General features: G+C 38.5%; 1 protein-coding gene across 1 annotated transcript in view; it reads right to left on the minus strand.

Moving 5' to 3' along the window:
* LOC138090308 (membrane cofactor protein-like) overlaps nucleotides 1-19,847 on the minus strand; it is a 76,422-nt gene that overhangs the window by 52,473 nt on the left and 4,102 nt on the right. The window contains exons 2-5 of the mRNA XM_068985792.1: nucleotides 14,656-14,841; nucleotides 14,209-14,308; nucleotides 3,902-3,987; nucleotides 2,405-2,602 (exon numbers count right to left, since the gene is read on the minus strand). Coding sequence (XP_068841893.1) covers nucleotides 2,405-2,602; nucleotides 3,902-3,987; nucleotides 14,209-14,308; nucleotides 14,656-14,841 — 570 coding nt within the window. The remainder of the gene's footprint in view (nucleotides 1-2,404; nucleotides 2,603-3,901; nucleotides 3,988-14,208; nucleotides 14,309-14,655; nucleotides 14,842-19,847) is intronic.

Here is a 19,847-nt window from a genome sequence, read left to right on the forward strand (position 1 = left end):
ATTTTTGAGATTTCATCCAAGTACTGCATTTTGGACTCTTTTGTTGATTATGGTGGTTCCTCTATTTCTTCTAAGGGAGTCCTGCCCACAGGAGTAGATATAATGGTCATCTGAGTTAAATTCACCCATTCCAGTCCGTTTTAGTTCGCTGATTCGTAGAATGTCGATGTTCATTCTTGCCATCTCTTGTTTGACTTCCAATTTGCCTTGATTCATGGACCTGACATTCCAGGTTCCTATGCAATACTGCTCTTTACAGCATCGGACCTTGCTTCTACCACCAGTCACATCCACAACTGGGTGTTGTTTGTGCTTTGGCTCCATCCCTTCATTCTTTCTGGAGTTATTTCTCCACTGATCTCCAGTAGAATATTGGACACCTACTGACCTGGGGAGTTCATCTTTCATTGTCCTATCTTTTTGCCTTTTCACACTGTTCCTGGGGTTCTCAAGGCAAGAATACTGAAGTGTGAAAAGTCACAAACTTTTCTTCAAAGCAGTTTGTTAATTTCATTTGTTGTTAAATTTATAAGCAAAAATTTGTGATATTACAACTATCATCATCATTGTATTCTTTAATCATCCCTTTAAATATCTGTATAATATATTAGCAATGTCCTCCTTTTTATTCTTTGTAAGAACTTTTTTTTAACCAGTCCATTCTGAAGGAGATCAGCCCTGGGTGTACTTTGGAAGGAAGGATGCTAAAGCTGAAACTCCAGTACTTTGGCCATCTCATGCGCAGAGTTGACTCATTGGAAAAGACTGATGCTGGGAAGGATTGGGGGCAGGAGGAGAAGGGGAAGACAGAGGATGAGATGGCTGGATGGCATCACTGACTCGATGGACGTGAGTCTGAGTGAACTCCGGGAGTTGGTGATGGACAGGGAGGCCTGGCGTGCTGCGATTCATGGGGTGGCAAAGAGTTGGACATGACTGAGCGAATGAACTGAACTGAACTGAACTGAAGAATTTATTTTTAATTTTTAAACAGCTTTTAAAGGGTACATTCCATTTAAAGTTATTACAAAATAGTGACTATGTTCCTCATGTCATACAATACATTCTTGTAGCCTGTCTTATAGCCATGCTCCCTATAATAACCAGTAGCTTGTTCTCTGTATCTGTGAGTCTGTTTCTTTTTTTTATTTACTAGTTTGTTGTATTATTTAGATTCTCTGTATAAATGATATCATATGATATTTTTCATTCTCTGATTTATTAAATATCTTTTTCCTTTCTTGTCAGCCTAGTTACAGCTTTATCAATCTTCTCCAAGAACCACAGAGTTTCATTGGTTTTCTGTATTATTTTCTCTTTACAATTTTATTGATCTTTCTCTATTTATGATTATCTTATGTCTCCTTATTTTGAGTTTGTTTGCTCTTTCTTTTTTAGTTTTGTAAGGTGGAAGCTTCAATTATTGACTTGAGACTTTTTTTTCCTAGCACAAATTCATGCTATAAATTTCCCTCTAAGCAATGCTTTTGCTGTATCACACAAATTTGCTATTTTGATATATCATGTTTTTCATCTTTATTCAATTCAGAATATGTTCTAACTTTGTTACTTTAATTATGGGTTATTTATGAGTATCTTTTATAATTTTCAAATATTTGAGAATTTTCTAGATTAGCTGTTTTAATTTCTGCATTTATACCATTTTGATCAGATAATGTATTCAGAATGATTTTAGTGCTAGAATATGATCTCCCTTGGAAAATGTTCCCTGTGCAGGTAAAAAGAGTAAATATTACCCTGTACTCAGTGACTGTTTCCTTCCAAGAGTCAAAGCCCCTCTAGCGTCGCCTTTCTTCACTTCACTTGAGTGCCTTAAACATTGTTTTAAAAATATATTTTGTCCAGAGTTTGTCATTATTATCAATGAGAGAGTTAGCCTTTAAAAATCTGCACTGCCATTATTTGTAGCTAGAACACTCAGACATCTTGCAATATAAGGAAAAACTTTGTTTTCAAGGCAGCGTGTGTTGAATTTTTTAGATTTTGAAGCAAAAAATGCTAACTTTAATACACACACACATATTAGTTCACAATGTATAAACTGGAATGTCAATAACATCTGGGGCGGGAGTGGGAAGCCCCACAACTAGAACTATTTTCTATTCAATTTGGCCTAAATTAAATTAGAAGGCAATGTAAACAGAGGAGAAAACTTGCATGATTGTTTCACTTATTGGCAAAATTATTTACTTATTGGTAAAACTCAATGGACATGAATTTGAGCAAGTTCCAGGAAATGGTGAAGGACAGAGAAGCCTGGCGTGCTGCAGTCCATTGGGTTGCAAAGAGCTGGACACGGCTAAGTGACTGAACAACAACGAAACTATTTGCAAAGTATTCCACAGTATTTACAAATAAGGGAGATAAACGGAAATATGGTTACCTTTGCACAGAGGAGGGTCACTGCTCCATTTGTTAGGTTCAATACAGATGAGCTTGTTCTGTCCAACAAGTGCATATTCATCCGGTCCATTTGAAGGATCACAACTGTAAGTTATTAATTCATTATACTCAAATATATTCCTGTAGCTATTGGTGTGTTTTCCATGTTTTATTTTTGGAGGTTGTCCACAATAAATCTCTGAAAAGGGGGAAAAATGTGAAAAGGAAGGCAAACGAAAGGTGGAAGAGTGAGACAGCGTTACTAAAGTGCTATCACTGCCTCAATAAGCACTTTAACTTAGGATTTCTGGAAGTTAATTGTGAATCCATTATCCATTTAGAGGAAAGTTTCCATGAGAGAGTGTATTATCCGAAATTCAACTTACACAGAAATTAACTTTTAAGAACCAAACTCACTTCCTTAAATACCTATTAAAGTATCTATATGAAATTCCTATATTATCTACAAGGACATGCAAAGTTTTGTTCTAGACATCATAAGAGATAGAAATTTAATGAGAAAATATGCTTGTGACTACATGGAAACTTACAGTACCATATGTAAAATAGATAACCAATGGGAATTTGCTGTATGGCCAAGGAAACTCAAACAGGGGCTCTGTATCAGCCTAGAGGGGTGGGACAGGGAGGGAGATGGGAGGGAGGGTCAAAAGGGAGGGGATGTATGTATACCTATGGCTGATTCATGTTGAGGTTTGAGAAAAAACCACAAAATTCTGTAAAGCAATGATCCTCCCATTAAAAATATTAATTAATTAAAAAATAATAAAATCCACCACTAAGAAATTCTTTATAATTTATAAACATATCCATTTACTACATCAGAGGTTCACAATAATACCAAAATACTGTCTTATTTCACGGGCATCCTTGTAACTGTATAGTGAAATTTCCCAGAATCTACAAATTGTGTGAATTTGAAACAGACTGAATCCAGATGTCTTCCTTTAAGCCAGATATTTGCAAAAAATGTAAAACAATGCCACTATTCTCACTGTTTTGGAATTTTTTTATTTTTTCATAAAAATATGGTATATATGTTAACATGTATTGACTTTATACAAGTCTTAAAAGTGAGTTAATAAAAAACTAGTTTAAAAACTTTCATTCTAATTTCAGTAAAATGAATACCAGTAGACATAAAGCACACAAAGAAGCAGTTTCTCAGGTGGCACTGGTAGTTGAGAACCCGTCTGCCAATACAGGAGACATGAGAGACGCAGGTTCATTCTCTGGGTGCGGAAGATCCCCAGGAGGGTGGCATGGTAACCCACTCTAGCATTCTTGCCTGGAGAATCCCAGGATGGGCCACAGTCCACAGCGTCGCAGAGCTGGACACGACTGAAGCAACTTAGCACAGCAAGGCACATAAAGAAAAGCTCTTTGGGATCATTGCTGATTTAAAAGGAAAAACAGATCCTGCAGCCAAAAAGTCTGAACATTCTTGATCTAAATTCTAGAGTGAGAATTTACTTACTTTCACAGTGTGGAATAGTATCACTCCAAGACACATTCTCTCCAATAAGATTACAAACTATAATAGGTTTTCCTCTTAGGAAATAACTAAATAGAAAAAAGAAAAGGTTACTGTTTCTTTAACAGCACACATAATAATGAAAACTTTTATATGGTTGTTTTTCTATACTCTAGTACTTTGAGGGAGACGTTTCTTAAGTGACATGATAAAAATGAAAGTGCTAACCAAATCTGCAATTCTAATCAAATAAAGAGTTATTGCCTGTGAACACACACTGGCCCACAGCAAAGTCTCCATGACTCTGTCACGCTGTCAGGCTGGCATCTCTGCTCTCTCTGGCAAATGCATCACACTTTCACGTCTAAGCTTTTGCTCCCACCACTGTGTTCAGTCAGAACTGAGAAAGAGAGACCAGGCTCTAGAGCTTGCCTCCCTGGATTCAAGTCCTAGTGAATGACGGACTTGTTATTTGAGCTTGGGAAAGCCTTTTACTGTTTTTCTTGCTCAATTTCCTCATCTATGTAAACGACACAATAGGGCATACCTCATGGGATTGTTTAGAGAATAAGTTAGCATCTGACACATAGTGAGTGCTAGGTAAGTTTTAGCTCTTTTTAATATTCTTTAGATCAGAATATCTTCCTAGGAACAGCTTAGGACTGATACTTAATGCAATCTTCTCTTAATCTTTTCTGATAATTTAAATCTATAGTGCTCTCTCCTCCCTCTGGACTCTCATTGTAATGATCATAAATAATTTTATGTATTCGGCACTTCGTATTTACTATTTTGCTTTAATATATTATACTAGTATATATTGCGTTTCAATTTTTCTATTTTTTTGAGAGGAGTCTATGCTTTAAGTTTTTGGAACCTCTCAACGTGCCTAATAGGCTCTCTATATCTATGACAGAACATTCTAATATTTTTATTTGATCAATTTAAAAATAATCAGTGAAACTGCTTGCACAAGGTTCTAGTAGACTTCTCCATCAAGTTGCCCTCATTTTTTGGATATTGTAGTGTTTTAGGAGAGGACTTGGGGAAGGTGGCAGAGGTGGAGGCACTAGGGATCTGTCTCCATAACTAGACAAAAACCGCAATGGCAGAGTCTGCCTGATGTCACTATTTTTGGACTTTGGAGTCTGCTGAAGAACTGCGAGTTCCAGAGGAAAACTCAGACAGGAAAATCACAGTCATTTCAGTCCATTTCAGCTCTTGGGAAAATAGCAGCTGCCCATCCCCACTCTCAGCAATGTAGCAGGCAGCTGTGCATGTGTTCCTGAGCGGCTCACAGACAGGCTGCAGGAGGCAGAGTACCCAGAAAGGGCTGTCCTCCAGGAACCAAGGGTATGTACTCTGACTGCTGACTTTTGTTCCTGATCACAGAAAATGGTGGGTAGCCATTGTTGCCATGTCTTGCTGACGCTTGCAAGCCCCTTCCTTGCTGGCTCAAGTGAATTACATGGGATTTAAAGAGCGAGCACCATTTGCTTCCAATTTGATTTTTGCTTTCAACTTCATTTTAATGCTTCAGGAGCCAATAATTAAAGATTCGACATACAAAAACAACTGCATATGAGGGGAAATTTAGAAAGTAAGCGTGCATATTCAGGGAAAAACTCAGAAATGGCCTGCGAAGACCTTCAGTTTACAACTCAGGCTGATTGTTGGCAGAAAAATATCCTACAGCAATCAAAAAACAATAACAAAAACTGCAATGCCCAGGGAAAGGGGAGGATCTGACTTCCAAAGTTACCATATTATTAAATTCCAATGTCCGGTTTTCCACAAAAAATCACCAGGCATACAAAGAAACAGGAAAGTATGGCCCATTCAATTTAAAAATAAAATTAAATGAACAGAAACTGCTTCTGAAAAACATCTGATGACAGATAGATTAGATAAGGACTATCTTAAATATGCTTGAACAACTAAAGATGTGCAGAAAATCAAGAAAATGATGTATGAGCAAAGCAGAACAATCATAAGGAGAACGCTCATGAGTGCCTGCTCAGTTGTGTCTGACTCTTCATGACCCCATGGACTGAAGCTTGCCAGGCTTCTCTGCCATGAAATTTTCCAGGCAAGAACACTGGAGTCAGTTGTCGTCTCCTACTCCAGGGTATCTTCCCAACCCAGGGATCCAACCCTCGTCTCTCGTGTCTCCTGCATTGACAGGCAGATTCTTTACCACTGCGCCACCCAGGAAGCCCATCATGAGGAGACAGATAACCTAAGAAGAAATCAAGAAGGAATTCTAGGCTTAAAGTACAATACCTGGTCTAAAAAATTCAGTAGAGGGATTTAAAGAAAATTTGAGCAGGCAGAAAGAAAAATTAGTGAACCTAAATATAGAATGGGGGAAGTTATTGAATCTGAGCAACAGAAAGAAAAAAGAGTGAAGAAAAATGAGTGGTCCCTAAAGGACTTGTGTGATATCATCAAGCGGATCATACACGCTGTGGGACTCTCAGAGGGAGAGGAGAGATAGAAAGCGACAGAGAGAACACTTTACAAAATAATGGCAGACAACTTCCAAAATTTGATGAGAAACACAGATACAATCAAGAAGCTCAACAACTTCCAGGTAAAAAGAACTTAAAGAAGTCCACACTAAGACACGTAATAATCAAACTCTCAAAAGACAAAGACAGAGCAGCTAAGACAGCAGAGTAGAAGAACTCTAAACTCACTTCCTCCAATAAGAAAACCAAAATCACAACAACCTACTGGGCAATCCTCATCGAAAAAGACTGAAGCCTACTGGAAAAGGTGCCCTAGAACTAGAAACAAAAAGATGGAACCACAAAGAGACTGGTAGGAGGGAAGATTAGGAATATAATCAAATCCATTCCCTTAGGTGGGTGCCCCGCAAACTGGAGGATAATTATATTATAGAGGTTTTACCACTAGAGCGAGTTCTGAGTCCCACTGAAGCCCTTAACCCAAGACTCCAGCACTGGGAAGAGGAGATCCCAGAGCATTCGGCTTTGAAAGCCACCAGAGCTTGATTACAGGAGCTCACAGGACTGGGAGAAACAGAGACTTCACTCTAAAAGGGTACACAGAAGTCTCACAGACACCAGGAACAAAGGCAGAAGCAGTAACTTCATAGGATCCTGGATCAAAACTACCTACTAATATTGAAAGGTGTCCTGAGGAAGCAGGGGCTGGCTGTGATTCACTCTGGGGATATAGACATTGGTGGCAGATATATAGGACTTCTCAGATGGCCCAGTAAAGAATCTGCCTGTCAGTGTAGGAGATGCAGGTTGATCCCTGGGTTGGGAAGATCCCCTGGAGAAGAAAATGGTAACACACTCCATTAGTCTTGCCTGAGAAAGTCCATGGACAGAGGAGCCTGGAGGGCTGCAGCTCATGGGGTGGCAAAGCTGAACACGACTGAGCACACAGGCATGGCAGGTGTATCAGGGCACACTCATCTGTGTGAGCTCTCCCAGAGGCTGATATTTTGGCATCAAGACCTGGCCCCACCCAACAGTCTGTAGGATCCAGTGCTGGAAACACCTCAGGCCAAACAACAGATGAGCATCAGCAGACAGGCTGCCTAGAGACTTCCTGAGCCCACAGCCACATCTGGGCTTCCCTTGTGGCTCAGCTGGGAAAGAATCTGTTCACAATGCAGGAGACCTGGGTTCAGTCCCTGGATTGGGAAAATCCCCTGGAGAAGGAAAAGGCTAGCCACTCCAGTATTCTGGCCTGGAGAATTCCATGTACTGTATAGATCATGGGGTCGCAAAGAGTCAGACATGACTGAGTGACTTTCACTTTCACTTCACTAGACATGACCCTGCCCAACAGAGGACCAAGATCCAGCTCCAGTAGCCATGGGGCTGACACTGGAAGCAAGAAAATCATAGCCCTGCAGCCTGCAGATTGAGCCTACAAACGCAGGCCAGCTAATCCTGGGCCCCTGAGTGATGAGAGGGGAGTGCACTGCTGGGATGCTTTGAACTTTTCCTAAAGAGGATCACTTCTCCAAAATCAAAAAAGAGTAACCAACTTACCACAGACAAAAAATACAAATAGCAATTTAAAGAAAATGAAAACACAGAAAAATACATTTCAGATGAAGGAACAAGATAAAGCCCCAGAAGAACTAACTGACGTGGAGAAATGGAATCTACCCAAGAAAGAGTTCAGAGTAATGACAGCGAAGATGATCGAAGAACTCAGGAGAACTGGATGCACAAAGCGAAAAATGAGGCGTTTTTAACAAAGAATTAGAAAATATAAAGAAAAACCAAATACAATTAAAGAATACAATAACTGAACTGAAAAGTACACTAGAAGCAATCAATAGTAGCGTGAATGAGGCAGAAGGACAGATCAGCGAGGTGGAGACCAAATGGTGGTAATCAGTGCCACGGAACAGAAAAAAGAATGAAAAAGAATGAGAACAATTTAAGGGACTTCCGGGACAACATTAAGCATGCTAGCATTTGCATTATTGGGGTCCCAGAAGGAGGAGAGAGAAAGGGCCTGAGAAAATATTTGAAAAGATAATAGCTGAAAACTCCCCTAATCTGGAAAAGGAACAGTCACCCAGGTCTAGGAAGTGCAGAGAGTGTGATACAGGATTAACCCACAGAGGAATATACCATGACATAGAATAATCAAAATGACAAAAACTAAAGATGAAGAGAAAATATTAAAAGCAACAAGTGAAAATCAACAAATAACATATGAGATTACTCCAATAAGGCTGCTGCTGCTGCTGCTGCTAAATCACGTCAGTCATGTCCAACTCTGTGCAACGCCATAGATGGCAGCCCACCAGGCTCCCACCCCTGGGATTCTCCAGGCAAGCATACTGGGGTGGGTTGCCATTTCCTTCTCCAGTGCAGGAAAGTAAAAAGTGAAAGTGAAGTTGCTCAGTCGTGTCCGACTCTTCGCGACCCCATGGACTGTAGCCTACCAGGCTCCTCCATCCATGGGATTTCCCAGACAACAGTACTGGAGTGGGTTGCCATTGCCTTTTCCACCAATAAGGCTATCAGCTAATTTTTCAGCAGAAATTCTGCAGGCTGTAAAGAAGAGACTTTAAAGTGATGAAAGTCAAAAAGTTACAATCAAGAATACTCTATTCAGCAAAGCTCTCATTTCATTCAGATTTGATGGAGAAATCAAAAGTTTTAGAGACAAGCAAAAGCTAAAATAATTCAGTATTACCAAAGCATCTTTACAACAGATAATAAAGGAAATTCTCTGTAGAAATGAAAAGATCACAAATAAAAAGAATAAAATTATAAAATGGAAAAGCTTATGGGCAAAGGCAAACTTACAATACAGTTAGAAACTCATCCACACACAAAGCTAGTAGGGAACTTAAAAGAAAAAAGCAATGAAATAATTAGTATCTACAATAAGCAGTTAAGGGATACACAAAAAATTAGATGTGAAATATAAAATCAAAACCAGTAATTGTGAGGGGGGGAGAATAAAAGGCAGGATATCTAAAATACGTTTGAAATTAAGAAATCTGCAACTTAAAACAAGTATGTATAAATACAGACTCCTATACAAAAATCTCATATAACCACAAAAAAACTGTAATAGATGTACACATAAAAAAGATAAAGGAATCCAAATATAACACTGAAAACAGTCAGCAAAAGAGAAGAGAAAGAAAGGAGAAAAAAAAGCAAAAAAAAATCAACAAAATGACAATAGGAACATACATATTAATAGTTACCTTAAATGTAAGTGGACTAAATGCTGCAACCAAAAGACTCAAATTGGCTAAATGATTACAAAAACAAGACCTACATACATGCTGTCTACAAGAAAGTCACCTCAGATCTGGAGACACATACACACTGAAAGTGAGGAAATGGAAAGAGCTATTCCATGCAAATGGAAATCAAAAGAAAGTCAGAGTTGCAACACTTGTATCAGATACAATACTCTTTTAATAAAGACTACTACAAGAGACAAAGAAGGACACTATATAATGAGCAAAGAATCAATCCAAGAAGAAAATATAACAATTCAAATACATATGCACCCATTATAGGAGCATCTCAGTACATAACAGCCAAGTGCTAACAGCCAAAAAGGGAAAACTGACAGTAATACAGTAATAGTAGGGCACTTTAACACCCCACTTACATCAATGGATAGATCATCCAGACAGAAAATTAATAAGGAACAACAGCCTTAAGTGACATATTGAACTCAGTTCAGTTCAGTCACTCACTCGTGTCCGACCCCATGAACTGCAGCATGCCAGGCCTCCCTGTCCATCACCATCTCCCAGAGTTCACTCAAACTCTTGTCCATCGAGTTGGTGATGCCATCCAGCCATCTCATCCTCGGTCATCCCCTTCTCCTCCTGCTCTCAATCCCTCCCAGCATCAGGGTCTTTTCCAATGAGTCAACTCTTCGCATGAGGTGGCCAAAGTACTGGAGTTTCAGCTTTAGCATCATTCCTTCCAAAGAAATCCCAGGGTTGATCTCCTTCAGAATGGACTGGTTGGATCTCCTTGCAGTCCAAGGGACTCTCAAGAGTCTTCTCCAATACCACAGTTCAAAAGCATCAATTCTTCAGCACTCAGCCTTCTTCACAGTCCAACTTTCACATCCATACATGACCACTGGAAAAACCATAGCCTTGACTAGACGGACCTTAGTTGGCAAAGTAATGTCTCTGCTTTTGAATATACTATCTAGGTTGCTCATAACTTTTCTTCCAAGGAGTGTCTTTTAATTTCATGGCTGCAGTCACCATCTGCAGTGATTTTGGAGCCCCCCAAAATAAAGTCTGACACTGTTTCCACTGTTTCTCCATCTATTTCCCATGAAGTGATGGGACCAGATGCCATGATCTTAGTTTTCTGGATGTTGAGCTTTAAGCCAACTTTTTCACTCTCCTCTTTCACTTTCATCAAGAGGCTTTTTAGTAGCAAAAGCGGTAGTAAGAGGGAATTTTATAGTGATACAAACTTACCTCAGGAAACAAGAAATATCTCAAATAAATAACCTAACCTTACACTTAAAGCAATAGAGAAAGAAGAATAAATAAAAGTCAAAGTCAGTAAAAAGAAGGAAATCATAAGATCAGAGCAGCAACAAATGAAATAGAGACTTTGATAACAGTTCTAATAAGATGCATGAAAACTGGAGCCTATTATACAGAGAGAAGTCAGTCAGAAAGAAGAACACCAATACAGTATATTAACTCATATATATGGACTTTAGAAAGATGGTAATGATGGCCCTATATGCAAAACAGCAAAAGAGGCCCAGATACACAGAACAGACTTTTGGACTCTGTGGGAGAAGGCGAGGGTGGGATGGTTTGAGAGAATAGCATTGAAACATGTATATTACTGTATGTGGAACAGATGACCACTCCAAGTTCGATGCATGAACCAGGGCACTCAAAGGCGGTGCACTGGGACAACCCAGAGGGATGGGATGGGGAGGGAGGTGGAAGAGGGGTTCAGGATGGGGGACACATGTACACCCATGGCTGATTCATGTCAATGTATGGCAAAACTACAACAACATTGTTAAGTAATTAGCCTCCAATTTAAATAAATAAATTTTAAAAAATAGAAAAGACCAATGAAACTAAAAGCTGGTTTTTTGAGAAAAAAAAGAAATTGATAGACTTTTAGCCAGACTCATTAAGAAAAATGAGGAGAGGGCCCAAATCAATAAAGCCAGAAAGGAAAAAGAAATTACAACCAACACATCAGAAATACAAAGGATCACAAAAGACTACTATAAGCAACTATTTGCCAATAAAATGGACAATCTACTGTAGAAGAAATGGAAATATTGTTAGAAAGAGATAATCTCCCAAGACTGAACCAAGACGAAATAGAAGGTATGAACAGACTAATCACCGGTACTGAAATTGAATCAGTAATTTAAAAGCTCCCAACAAGCAAAATCTTCCAGGACCAGATGGCTTCACAGGTGAATTCCACCAAACATCCATCCATCTTTCTGAAACTGTTCCAAAAATCTGCAGAAGAAAGAACAGTTCCAAACTTATTCTATAAGATCAGGATCACCCTAATACCAAAACCAGACAGATATCACACAAAAAAAGAACATTTTAGGTCCATCACTGATGAAAATATAAATGAAAATTCTCAACAAAATACTAGCAGACCAACTCCAACAATATTTTAAAAGGATCATACATCATGATCCAGTGAGATTTATCCCAGGGATGTAAGATTTTTAAATATTCATTAATCAACCAATGCATTACACCATATTAACAAATTGAAGAAAAACCATGTGATCCTTTCAATAGATGCAGAAAAAACTTATGATAAAATTCAATACCATTTATGATTTAAAAAGTCCTCTTCAGAAAGTGAGCTTAGAGAAAACATGGCTCAACATAATAAAGGCCGTACATGACAAATCCACAGCTAATATCATACTCAGTGGTGAAAACAGAAGACATTTTCTCTGAGATCATGAAAAATACCAGGATGCCCACTCCTATCACTTTAATTCAGCATGTTTTTGGAAGTTCTGGCCACAGGAAATGGAGAAGAAAAGTAAATAAAAGGAATCCAAATTGGAAAAGAAGTAAAATCATCACTGTTTGCAGATGATGTGATGCTATACATAGAAAATCCTAAGTCCACTACCAGAAAACTACTAGAGCTCATCAACGAATTTTGAAAAGTTGCTGGATACTAAATTAAGATACAGAAATTGTTGCACTTCTATACTCTAACAAGGAAATATCAAAAAAGAAATTAAGGAAACAATCCCATTACTATTGCATCAAAAAGAATAAAATATATAGAAATAAACCTATCTGAGGAGGCAAAAATCCTATACTCTGAAAACTATAAGATACTGATGAAAAGAACTGGAGATGACTCAATGGATGGAAAGATATTGGAAAGATATTCTGTGTTCTTGGATTTGGAGAATCAGTATTATCAAAATGACTATACTACCCAAGACAATCTATAGATTCAATGCAATCCCTACCAAATTACCAATGGCACTTTTCACAGAACTAGGGTAAAAAATGTTTTAAGTTGTATGGAAACACAAAAGACCCCTAATAGCCAAAACAATCTTGAGAAGGAAGAATGGAACTGGAGCAGTCATGGTCCCTGACTTCAAACCTTACTATAATGCTACAGTCTTCAAAACAGTATGGAACTGGCAGAGAAGGGGACGCATAGAACCATAGAACAGGATAGAAAGCCCATCAATAAACTCATACACTGATAACTAATCTAGAACAAAGGAGGTGAGAATAGACAATGGAGACAAGGCAGTCTTTTCAATAAGTGGTGCTGGGAAAACTAGACAGCTATATGTGAAAAGAATGAAACATTCTTTTACACCATACAGAACACAGAACATTCTTTTACACCATATACAAATAAATACAAAACTAAACTCAAAATGGATTAAAGACCTAAATGTAAGACCTGATATTATAAAACTCTTCAAGGAAAACATAGGCAGAACACTATTTAACATAAATTGTGGTGATATTTTTTTAGATACATCTCCTAGAGTAATGGAAATAAAAACAAACACAAAAAACTGGGATCTAACTAAATGGGAAGCCCTTTTGCATGGCAAAGGAAATCATAAATAAAGGAAATCTATGGACTGGGAGAAAATATTATAAATAATGATACCAAGAAGGGATTAATTTCCAATATATGGAGTTCACACAGCTTAATACCAAAAACAACAACAACATAATCAAAAAATGAGCAGAAGGACCAGACATTTTTCCAAAGAAGTATACAAGTGTCTTTTTCAGGCACATGAAAAAAAATGCTAAATATTGCTAATTATTAGAGAAATGCAAATCAAAACTACAATGAGATATTACCTTATACCTGTCAGAATGGCCATCATTTAAATGTCTACCAATAATAAATGCTGGAAAGGGTGTGGAGAAAAAGGAGCCCTCCTACACTGTTGATGTCAGTCATTTCTGTGAGCCCTCCTTCAACTTTGAGAATGGCCATTTTAAACAGGTGTACTTTGTAGTTAAGGATAAAGCTATCATGATTACTACATTTTTGCCACATCCAATAGGCTTATTCTCACATATAATAAGTATATAATCTTGCTTTTCTTCCATTTAAATTTCTATTAATTACACAGTTTTTCAGCGTAACTTATCATTTCAGGATAACACATCATTTCAAGTGCAAGTTACCACCTAGAAAGAAAAGTGAAATCAATTTTAAGGAAATGATCAAGTTGAGAAGCAAAGAAAAATGAAATTCACAATGTTTACCTTATTTATTCCTAAAGAGTGACTTACTTACCCCTCATTACAAGAAATGTGAGCTTCTGATTCCCACTCAAATGTGTCATTTGGGGCAACTACTTTACCATGTTTTACTTGTGGATCTGGACATGATTTTCCTAAAAGAAAAATTTCAAATTTGTTTTTTCATACCAATTTCAAAACACTTAAATCAAGATCAAAATTCTACACTGCTCTTTTCTATTGATGAAATATTATTTTCTTTATTTAATTATCATAAGGGCAAACTTGAAATTCACATTTATCGAGGGACCAATCCCGAAGAAAGATTCCCTGGAGATTTCTCAAAACCAAAAAAAATGATTGCTATCTACAACGTAGTTTCTTATGAGAAAATCATTACTGTTGTAGTGGAAAATTAACTCTTAAAATGCGTAAAAATCTCTAGAGAACGGAAAAAAAAAAAAAAAAAAAACAAGAAATAAAAACGGTTTAGTTTCCTTACTTAAACATGCTTCTTCAATACGGCTCCAAGAGCCATTAGGCTCACAAGTAGCTGAGAGGAGATAAGGCCACACATAAAAGTATCCTCGGTAACACTCATAGTCTATTCTGTCCCCAGGATAATAACGGCGTTTAATGACACCCTTAAGCTTCATACTGTCCAATACTGGTGGATCAATGCAGCGTACTAGGAATAAGAGAATGAAAACAGAAAATTAGGAATTTAATCTTTCCCATCAGCCATTGTGGCGTAGCAGTAAGCGGGCAGTACAGAATAAGTAGAAAGTTTCTCTGCAAGATTTTAAATGATTTTATCCATGGTTTTATCCAAGCGATGGTAGTAGTGGAGAATGTGTCTTGCTTACTAAAAAAATCCTATTAACTTTTAATTTGTTGAGGAATAAGCTAAATTTTCATTCAACAGTAAATTCAAGGACACAAAATCTATCTTTTGGGTATTAAATATACATATATATATATATATATATATACACACACATTCTCACGGGCTTCCCAGGTGGTGCTAGTGGTAAAGAACTCGCTTGCCAACGCAGGAGACATAAGAGATGCGGGTTCAATCCCTGGGTTGGGAAGATCCTCTGGAGGAGGGCATGGCAACATACTAAAGCGTTCTTGCCTGGAGAATCCCACGGACAGAGGAGCCTGGCTGGCTACAGTCCAGCAGGTCACAAAAAGTCAGACACGACTAAAGTGACTTAGTACAGCACAGCACATGTTTCCTTACGTATTTTTTCCCTAAGTTTATTTCAAAACTCACCTTTCATCTTAAAAGTTCTTTTATAGTCTATAACACTCTGCTCAGATTACTCTTCCATAGTTTGAAACACAAGCATATGACCACTTGTCAATTCAGGCACAGTTTCCTCTCAGAAGGCAAGGTTCTAAAGGGAAGGGATCATATGCTTTCTTTTTCTACTACACTCTGTACACACTGGGTGCTCAAGACTTGCTGTAGTAAGAAGAGATTATTAAATAAGCATTGTGGATTTCAAAGATCAAAATAGATGTGGACTATGTATTTCAAAATATGACTTCACTTTATATATTAGGTTGATACAAAAGTAACTGTGGCTTCAGACTGAATTTTAAATCACTGTAACTAGGCTCAAATACATCTTTATTAATCAAAATAGGATCCATTACAATCAACGCATTTTTGCCAATGAGAAATAAGTTTGTTGATTCTGGTAGCATAAAAATTCATGCTTTGGGATCTGAAGAACTCTTGGAAACCATTTTCTACCTCTTGCTTTTCGTGGAAGCGTTTTCCTCACAAAAAGTTGTCAAGACACTTGGAGAAGTGGTCGTTGGTTGGTGAGAGGTCAGGTGAATATGGAGGATGGGGCAAAATATCTTACCCCAATTTGATCAACTTTTGAAGCGTTGGTTGTGTGATGTGAGTTGGGTGCTGTCGTGGAGAAGAATTGGGCTCTTTCTGTTCACCAGTGCTGGCTGCAGGCGTTGCAGCTTCTGGTGTATCTCACTGATTTGCTGAGCATACTTCTCAGCTGTAATGGTTTTGTCAGGATTCAGAAAGCTATAGTGGATTAAATGGGCAGCAGACCACCAAACAGTGACTGTGACCTTTTTTTTGGGGGGTGCAAATTTGGTTTTGGGAAGTGCTTTGGAGATTCTCGGTCCAACCCCTGAGCTGGTTGTTGTCAGCTGTCATAGAAAACCCGCTTTTCATCACATGTCACAATGTGATCAAGAAATGGTGTATTGATGCTGTGTAGAATAAGAGAAAACAACACTTCAAAATGATGATTTATTTGATTTTCAGTCAGCTCATCAGACACCCATTTATCAAGCTTTTTCATCTTTCCAGTTTGTTTCAAATGATGACTGACTGTAGAATGGTCGAAACTGAGTTCTTTGACAACTTCTTGTATAATTGTAAGAGGATCAGCCTCAACTGGTCATTATCAACTTCCCATAGCCAGCCACTATGCTCCTCATCTTCAAGGCTCTCGTCTCCTTTGCAAAACTTCTTGAACTACCACTCCACTGGATGTTTGTTAGCAGTTCCAGGGCCAATTGGAGTGTTAATGTTGTAAGTTGTCTCCACTGCTTTACAACCCATTTTGAACTCAAATAAAAATTCACTCAAATTTGCTTTTTGTCTAACATCACTTTTATAGTCTCAAGTAAATACAAACTAAATATCAAGTAATACATCATTAGCAAAAAATAAGGCAAGAAATGCAATATTATACTTTAAAAATAGATTCAGTTCAGTTCAGTTCAGTTGCTCAGTAGTGTCCGACTCTTTGTGACCCCATGAATCACAGCACGCCAGGCCTCCCTGTCCATCACCAACTCCCGGAGTTCACTCAGACTCACCTCCATAGAGTCCGTGATGTCATCCAGCCATCTCATCCTCTGTCATCCCCTTCTTCTCCTGCCCCCAATCCCTCCCAGCATCAAAGACTTTTCCAATGAATCAACTCTTCGCATGAGGTGGCCAAAGTACTGGAGTTTCAGCTTTAGCATCATTCCTTCCAAAGAAATCCCAGGGCTGATCTCCTTCAGAATGGACTGGTTGGATCTCCTTGCAGTCCAAGGGACTCTCAAGAGTCTTCTCCAACACCACAGTTCAAAAGCATCAATTCTTTGGCGCTCAGCCTTCTTCACAGTCCAACTCTCACATCCATACATGACCACTGGAAAAACCATAGCCTTGACTAGACGGACCTTAGTCGGCAAAGTAATGTCTCTGCTTTTTAATATGCTGTCTAGGTTGGTCATAACTTTTCTTCCAAGGAGTAAGCATCTTTTAATTTCATGGCTGCAGTCACCATCTGCAGTGATTTTGGAGCCCCCAAAAATAAAGCCTGACACTGTTATTACATAATATAATAGGCTGCATTCAGAAAATTCCCCAGTGCTCCAGGTAAGTGACAGAAAAGTGAAATTGTACCCTGCTATGAATCAAGAGAACTGTTCACTTTCTACACACTTGCAAAAATTATGCACTCACTCTACCCACTTGCAAAAATTAAAAATAAATGTCTGACACAAGCACACACCCATACCCCTTCTCATGTAGTCCCCTCAGGAAATCACGGTCTCTGACCCAAGACATAATTCCCCCAAATCTTATCTATTTTTAAAATTTCTTTGCTTCTTCAAAGTGAACATTCTAACACATAATCTGTCAATTTTACTTCTAAATTTCCACTCATTTATAATGTACTTTCTAAGTCATTAAGTAGCCTCCTTCTAGGTAAATTCACCCTAACACTTTCTCTCAGTAATTTTAGGTTTCCTGCCTATAATGTCTGGAGCTATTGATCATTTTCCCTTTGCTCCTTCATGCCCGAAAAGCTCTTTCCCTTGGTTTTCAGGAAACAAATGACCTTGATGTTCAGCCTGTCCTCTGGCTACTCTTCCTTCTATGTCTGATTGCATTATGTGACGTTACTCGTGGGTTATTCTAGGAACGTTCCTAATTTTCATCCTGCAAATCCCCCTGGGTGAGAATACATACTCTCATGACATCATTAACACTGATGAGAGCTGCCTCCCGAACCGCTCTATCCATCATAGATCTCTAGCTGGGGTGCCAAGCCTATGCATTCAATTCCCTCGCAACACAACTCTACTTGGAAGGTGTTGCACTTTCTCCAATAACATAATGAAGCCAGAGTGTGGTCTCTTTTGACTCTTCCTATCCAGTTTCCACAACTGAAATGCCTGTTCTCTCTCTATTTCCACCTTTGCTTCTACTAAAAATTCAAGCCACTATCATTTCTTATCTGAACTGCTGCAAGAGTTCTGAATAGGTCTCCGTACCGGTCTTGCCACCTTTCATTCAATTCATTTACACACTGCCACCATATAATACTAATACTATGACCAGACTCTTTCAAGTCAGATATATTTCAATGGCTCCCTTATTCCCTCATGATAATGTATAAGGTTCCTTGATACACCTAAGAGAGCTTTAGTATCTGCTCACTCTCGCACACTCGTCTAAGCCCATTCAGTTCCACCATAGTGCCCATGAAATCACTCAGCTTCGTGAAGCACTCTGGACCTCTATGCATCATTTGACTTCAGCTTTGAGCAGAGACTTTGCCAGTCCTCCTTCAGTTTCATCTTAGATGCCACTTCTTCCCTGAGGCTCTGAACATCTATCACTCAAACTGGGTCAAGCGTCCTCATGGCTGCCACAATTTACTTCTTTTATAGCACTTTTCCTACTGTAATTGCTCATTGCTTATATTCCCTAGGACATGGTAACCTTCCTGGGAGCCATGTCCCATTCATCTCTGCATTTCTAGTTCCTAGTGCCACAGCTGAAGAAGCACTGTTATCAGTTTTACATACTTCTGATAAAATTAAAATTCTTTACTCTTCAGCCAAACTGTTCCACAAATATCTTCAAACCATCACTTTTTTTACTGCTGTTTTTGTCTGTTCCATTTTGGGGGGGTTTCTTTACAAAAATTTCACTTTATCAGAATTTTTCACTTCTTTCATGTCAAAATATTTGTTTCAATATTTTATTATAAACCTATTTATATCACTTCTATGACTAGAAATAGTATTTTAACATTATAAGTGAACTCCAAAGACTGTAGGTTATATTTTCCTAAAGATTAGCAATGAACAATTCCAGAACACGTTTCTTACAAAAACATTGGTGATGTCAATCATTTTAGAAACAGCAAATCAGGCATTACCTGTGCCAACCATTGTTTTCGTGTTTTTTAAACTAACGTATCCTTCACAGTCTTCCTATGAATTGGGTACTACTTTCCCTTCTTTAAGATAAGCAGCCTGAACCATGGTAAGGTGAAGGGACTTTCCCATGAATGCATTCCTAGTAGGCAGCACACCCAGGGTCAGGCCAGGAATCTTGGTTCCATTACCAACACTGCTTTCCATCACTGTCAGTCATCTGAAATCCTCGTATGGTAATGACAGCGTTTGTATTTAGTGCTTAAGAAATGGTCTTATATTGAGCCTGGGGAAATTAAAGCAACCTAGTTTAGATGTGGTTTCCCAGGTGGTGCAGTGGTAAAACAATCCGCCTACAAATGCAAGAGACACTGGTTAGGTCCCTGGATCAGAAGATCCCCTAGAGTAGGAACTGGCAACCCACTTCAGTATTCTTGCCTAGAAAATTCCACGGACAAAGGAGCCTGGAAGGCTGCAGTCCAAGGG

Source organism: Capricornis sumatraensis, chromosome 14 (assembly GCF_032405125.1).
Source record: "Capricornis sumatraensis isolate serow.1 chromosome 14, serow.2, whole genome shotgun sequence".
NCBI lineage: Eukaryota > Metazoa > Chordata > Mammalia > Artiodactyla > Bovidae > Capricornis > Capricornis sumatraensis.